This window comes from Haliaeetus albicilla, chromosome 17 (genome assembly GCF_947461875.1).
Source record: "Haliaeetus albicilla chromosome 17, bHalAlb1.1, whole genome shotgun sequence".
NCBI classification, from domain to species: domain Eukaryota; kingdom Metazoa; phylum Chordata; class Aves; order Accipitriformes; family Accipitridae; genus Haliaeetus; species Haliaeetus albicilla.
The window spans coordinates 31,165,441-31,171,440 of NC_091499.1; the positions used below are offsets into that span (position 1 = coordinate 31,165,441).

The 6,000-nt window shown below is 54.5% G+C and overlaps 1 protein-coding gene across 13 annotated transcripts in view; it reads left to right on the forward strand.

Annotated features, from left to right (window-relative positions):
• Window positions 1-3,357, forward strand: part of SLC8A1 (solute carrier family 8 member A1) — a 141,054-nt gene extending 137,697 nt beyond the window's left edge. For all 13 annotated transcript variants that reach the window (XM_069805223.1, XM_069805225.1, XM_069805232.1 and 10 more), the window contains one exon: window positions 796-3,357. In XM_069805223.1, coding sequence (XP_069661324.1) covers window positions 796-1,172 — 377 coding nt within the window. In that variant the 3' untranslated portion in view covers window positions 1,173-3,357. The remainder of the gene's footprint in view (window positions 1-795) is intronic.
• Window positions 3,358-6,000: the final 2,643 nt, after the last annotated feature.

The following is a 6,000-nucleotide window of genomic DNA, read 5'->3' on the forward strand; positions in this document are numbered from 1 at the left end:
CTCACCTGGACAAAACCCAGATGCTAATCCCCCCCATCCCGCTCACCTCCCCTGGAGATCCAGAGTGGGTTTGGATGTAAAATCAGCACTTCCCTGTGGTGCAGAGCAGTGTCATGCTGGTCTACTTGACACAAGATCTGCCATGTAAAAGGCCAGCTGAGCTTTATCACAGCAATTTTGCCACTGGTATTAAAGTTGGTGGAGCACCTGGGCAAGCGTACACCCACCTGCATGGTTTTTCTCCCTAAGGGGTGAAAGATGACCACTTGTTTACCAAAGTGTCAGGGTCTGCACAAGGCACTGGACTTTAGTGAGGCAAAAGGTTTTGGAGCGACATCATTAAAGCAAACACAGAAACACAAATACAAAATTTCAGGCGACCTGGAGGACAGATGCAAACCATTGTGGCTCCCACAAAGCTTTTCCAACCTTTTCTGTTCTTTTACAGGTCAACACATTAGTGGATGTGGGAGAAGGGGCCAACACCGTGTAGTACTGGGAAGTGTTGTCCCTTGCTTGAAGCACTGTGGGGCATCTGGGGCCATACTGGGGGAAGCCCCATATTTCTGGACATTGAGATTTCCTTCCTGGGCATTTCTGGACCCTGATTGTCACTCTGGCTCTGGCCAGACGTGCCCTTCCTTGGGAGTGCCCATAGACGGGGCTGTACCCTGTCCCCTTACCCACTGTCTTCATTCCCCAAGTGATGCCTTGACGTTTGTCCCCAAGCTGCCTGCTGCTGTCCCTCCTTACCTGGCTGTTTCCCGAGTGTTTCTCTCTGCCTTCTCTTTGCAGACACGTTTGCCAGCAAAGTAGCAGCGACGCAGGACCAGTATGCGGATGCCTCCATCGGGAACGTCACCGGGAGCAATGCTGTGAACGTTTTCCTGGGTATCGGGGTGGCTTGGTCAATCGCAGCCATCTACCACGCGGCGCACGGACAAGCCTTCCAAGTCTCGCCTGGCACCCTGGCCTTCTCCGTCACCCTCTTCACCATTTTTGCTTTTATCAGTGTGGGCGTGCTGCTCTACCGGCGGAGACCCGAGATTGGAGGTGAGCTGGGCGGGCCGCGGACTTCCAAGCTGCTCACATCCTCACTCTTTATCCTCCTCTGGCTCTTGTACATATTCTTCTCATCTCTGGAAGCCTACTGCCACATAAAGGGCTTCTAAAGGGACAATCAGAGATAGTAAATATATATATATCTATATGTATCTATATAGAGCGATATATAGGTATAGATATAGATATAACGCTGTGTATAATGAACAGAGAAAGAATAAAAGAGATTTGCCATGTTCACACACCTGCTGATGGAAAGCGGCTTTGGAGCATCCTTTGAACTAGGCAGGACCCCAAAGCCAGCAGGACTCCTCCCCGGGCAGCGGCCCCGGCCAGGAGCCCAGCGGCAGGGCCCTCTCTGCAACTCTACCAACAAGAGCAGCTGGTAGGCACCGAGCCCTTTCCCCTCGCTCTCTCCCACCCGCCGACACCCCCCCGGGAGGATGGATGCGGAGGCGACCGGGGCGTGTTGGTACGGGGAAGGCCAGAGTAGCTGGTGAGAAACAGAGCAGTGGGCGAGGGACGGAGAGAAAAGCGAGGGTCCTGATCTCCGACCACCATCCGCCTGCCTTCGCCACTCAGGAACGTCCCCTCTGGCCCTGTTGGAGAGAAGCGAGAGACCAGACTGAAGACAAGGGGAAATTGGGAGCTTTCTAAGGATAGAACACAAACCGTTTTCGTCATTGATTTGGGGTTGGGTTTGGGGTTTTTTTTTATTTTGTTTTGGCGTGTGTACAACTAGCACTTCCCCCTCACATGCCCCTCACCTTTCCCCCTCCGTGCTTCGGGGATGCGCAGCCGCAACCTCGTGTCCAGTGTCCTAAGCTGAGGCTGCGCAGAGTGGCGGGGGCCTTCCTCCTGCCTCGTCTGCCTCCTCGGGCATGCTGTCGTGGTATTTGTAACATTTGCATGAATGAAATGAACCCTATCTGTATATAGCATCCTATAGCGATAGTCCTTCCAGCCATGTGGGTTGAGCATTGCAGATACAAGTGTTTTCTTTTCACTGGGTTTTATTTATTTTATTTAGTTTAGTTTCGCCATAGGTTTTTGTTCGTTCGTTTGTTTCCTCTTAGCGGGGGTAAAAGGAGGGAAAGCCGTCCCCATTTATTGCTCCGCGCGTGGGTCCATGAGAAGCAATAACAGCCACACAGATGTAGGTTTTCAGGGGAGGAAAACCCATACCCCAGCGACTGCAGGCTCCATCCCACTGCGTGGCTGGGGTGCCCCCCACAGCGGCCAGTCCAGGACGTGGCTGAAGCTGGTGTGAAGGCCTCCACCATCCACAGGAGGTTTTACACAAGGTCCCAGGGAGCCTGAGCGGGATGAGCAGCATCCGAGCCCAAGGGGGGATGAGCATGGCTGGCCCCCAGCACCTCACCTGCCTATGCCTTTATAGCCAGTGGCTGCCTCGGAACCCTGATATTTCCCATGTCCCCAGAGGTCTAGTGACAGCCCCTGTTTCTGAGCGTTAAGCCATCAGGATCAGTCCCCGAAGCTGGTCCTTTCCCACAGCCATTTGGAGGCAGAATAATTCAGCGTAAGGGCTGAAGGGCCATAACGAGATCTCCCACGCCACTGAGCGTAACTGGGAAGCATCCCCCAAGGAAAAAGGCCACATTTTGCACTGTCCGAACCTGAAATCAATGGGAAGGATGAGACAGGGAGGTGTAACTCAGCATCACCCCCCGACTCCGGCAGTGGGGGCTGGGGTAACGAGCCCAGCCCAGGGTGTAGAGCCCCCTTGGGTGCAGCACAGGGCTGACGTTGTGCGCTGGTGTTGAGAGATGCCTTCTTACCCTACACCCTTCACCAGGCTTCCTGGTGGCCCAGCCAGGCAAACGCCCAGCCTGCACGTCCACTGGTGATCTCTTCCCACCCAGCTGAAAACCATGTCTGATGCTTGCACCATAACTGATTGGCTGGGGGTATTTGTACTCATTTTGAACAATCTGTGGAAATTTTTGTAACCTGTTGTAAGATTTTTCTCTAGGAATATGAAGTTGTGGGGTTTTTTTTTTTTCTTCTTCTCAAGCCTTTTCTCACTTTTGATGGGTTTGGGGGTTTTCTTTTTGTTTCTCGTTATTTTGAGGGAAGAATCAAACACAGGCGCAGGTTGTTCAGGTTTATGATTACCGTTATGTACAATGATTTCATTTTCATCTGTTTGGCTTCATTGATTTTTCTTTGTGTGTATTGCCCACCACTATAGGCAGTGAGTCCACTAATTGTGATGATCCTTACCAATGCTACACAATGCACAGACAAATAAAGTTTGTAATGATTCCTGATGGATCCAGTAGTGCTCCTGCATATTCTCTATGGAACACCCTTCCCTCCCCTCCTGTTGTCTCCCTTTCCATTGTACCCATCTCTTCTTTACTCACTGGTTTGCCTTCGCTGTGCTTCTGCCACTGACGGGGGGGCAACGGTGCCTCCACACGCCCGCTCTTGCCCCATCTCATGGCTTTCTTCCTCCTCCATCTCCATCGCGCCTCGGGCTTGGTGTGCCGTGGTACAGCCAGGGCTCACAGCCTGCCCAGCTCTCAGGGGGATGCAGGAAACCACCCAGGGACAAAGCGGCAGTGCGATCCTTCTGGGGCCAGGACCCGCTCCTGTGCTGGGTCCCCCATCATTGCTAGCTTGCCCTAGGCTTGGGGAGAGCTGTGCATATGCCCCCAAGGTACTCAGCAGCTCTTTCTGCTTGTGTCCTCTAGCTACGTAGAATGACTCCTGGCTCTCGTTCCAGCCTCACGGTGACTTGCACTAGGCTAAGCCACTAGCTAATGATAAGTAGGAATGCAGCAAACTGGGAGCTCAGGCTGCTCCAGGAAGCTGCCTGCCCGTGCCCCAGTCCAGGTGCCGTGGGCCGTTTGTGACCCCCATGGCTGGACAGATCTCAGGCAGCACTGAGGAGGAGAAATGTCTCTACGTGCCCAGGGATGTTGCTCCTCCCTGTGTTTCATCCAGCATCTGTTGAGCTGCTGTCCCCTAATAACCGCAATGTCCCCCACACTCCCGGAATGCTTCCAAGGTCCCGCTCTGACAGCTGAACTCAAACACCAGCTCTGGAGACAGTGTGTGTCTTCATCTGCTGGGGCTTTCCCCGCTCCTCCCAGTCAGGCTCCTGCCCACGCTCCTGCCCATCGGCTGTGCAGGAGCAGGATGGGGCCACACGGCCGGTCAGACTGGCACCGACAGCAGCGGCTGACTTGCGAGCTCTGGGCTAGAAATGTGGCACCGAGCAAAAAAAGAGAGAGGGTAGGAGGTAGCCAATTTTGTTGCAGCATGGCGGTGTCTGTAGAGGCCCGGAGGCAGTAAAATTCCCATCTGCTGATGTGAGGGGATGTGTGGCAGAGCAGGTAGCTAACACACCCTGGCAGCCAGAGGATTTAACATGATATCTGGGCTGCTCTCGCCCAAACCTGGCCCTCCCCACACACTACGATGCTTTTTGCCAACTGTGCCGCCAGCCCCACTCTCCCTGCAGGTGCTCGGCACCCTCCAGGATGAGTGTGGGTCAAGCTTCAGTGCTCGTCGAGCCCCAGGCGAACGCAGCCGGTCACGTCCGTGTGCTTTTCCCAGGCAGTGAATGATGAAAGCAAAGCAGCTCTCCTGACCCAGTAATTACATCTACTGAAAGGTGATGTTGGTATTTTACTCTCATCATTTGCTTCTTCAGAATGAATTGCAGTCACTGAAGTCATTAACAAGTTGAACGGGACTCGTGTAGCAGCTCAGTTTAACAGGCAGTAAATAACTCTTCTGCTCACAAAGCTTTCCGAAGGGAATGATGGAGCATTGCTTGCTTAGGACGAGGCCTAAATCACACAGTAAACACCAGCCTTGTTTATGCAATTATTCTCTGCCAGCGTCGTGCTTTCTGGCATCTTTAATGGGCGGATGCAAAGTGTGATGTGTATCATCCGCCCAGTTGCTCACGACGGAGCCACCGATGAGCAGTGAGCCTTTCACCTCCCTGGCTGCCGCCTCGCCGTGCCAAGGGGAAGGACCGCTCCACCGAGCCCCGGCCGCCCACCTGTGTTCGCAAGGGTGCAACGCCGGCTCTGCCGCACCAACCTCGTCTTTAAATCAAACCCTCCAAAGGCAAAAGCAAACTGCCCTCCTCTGCGAGACGCCCGTGCCTGGCAGCATGCTGCCAGGGGACAGCAGGAGGGAGCGCAGCCCCCAGCGCAGGCACATCTTGCCCCTGCCCATCCCGTGGGTCTGATGCCCGTGCTCTCCCATCTCCTCCTCATCCCTGCCAGCCTCCCCACCCTCCCTCGCAAGGGAAGGGCATCGAGCATCTCTGATAAAGCCCTGGGTTCAGGGAGGTTGCCAGAAACCGCACTTCAAACCCTTGGCCTCTGTCCATCCTCCTGCCCCAGACTCTTGTCACCCCCTCTCATCACCCCGCTAGCCAAAGGCAAACCTTTCCATGGAAAAGGATGCAGCACGGTGCAAAGGACATTCAGAGACAGACATCCGAGTAACTCAACAGGCCACTGCAAAGCGCTTGGGGACAAACAGAAGGAGCGCACGGAGCAGTGACAGCCCTGAGCATCTTAGCAAAACCATATCCCCAGCTCTTCGGGGGCCAACAGGAGTGGAGGCAAATCCCAGCCACTACCTGAACGCATGGAAAAGGCACAAAAGAGTCAGGGACTCTGCAGGTCCCTGGTGCCAGTGGGAGCCGCAAACCTGCAGCATCTTACGGCTGAGCCTGCCCGAACTGCTGCCGCCCGCCTGCACCCCTGCCAGGGCAGCAGGGGAACCGCTCGCTCCAGAGGTGCAGCGGATCCCTCGTCTCCAAACAATGCTCCCGCCCATGTGTCACCCATTTCCAGGCTGCCTGCGACAGCTCTGGGGTGAGGGGACATTGCAAGAGTCATTGGTGCATCTTTCTCCCAGCTTGCATTGCTTCCTTAAAGGACAAAA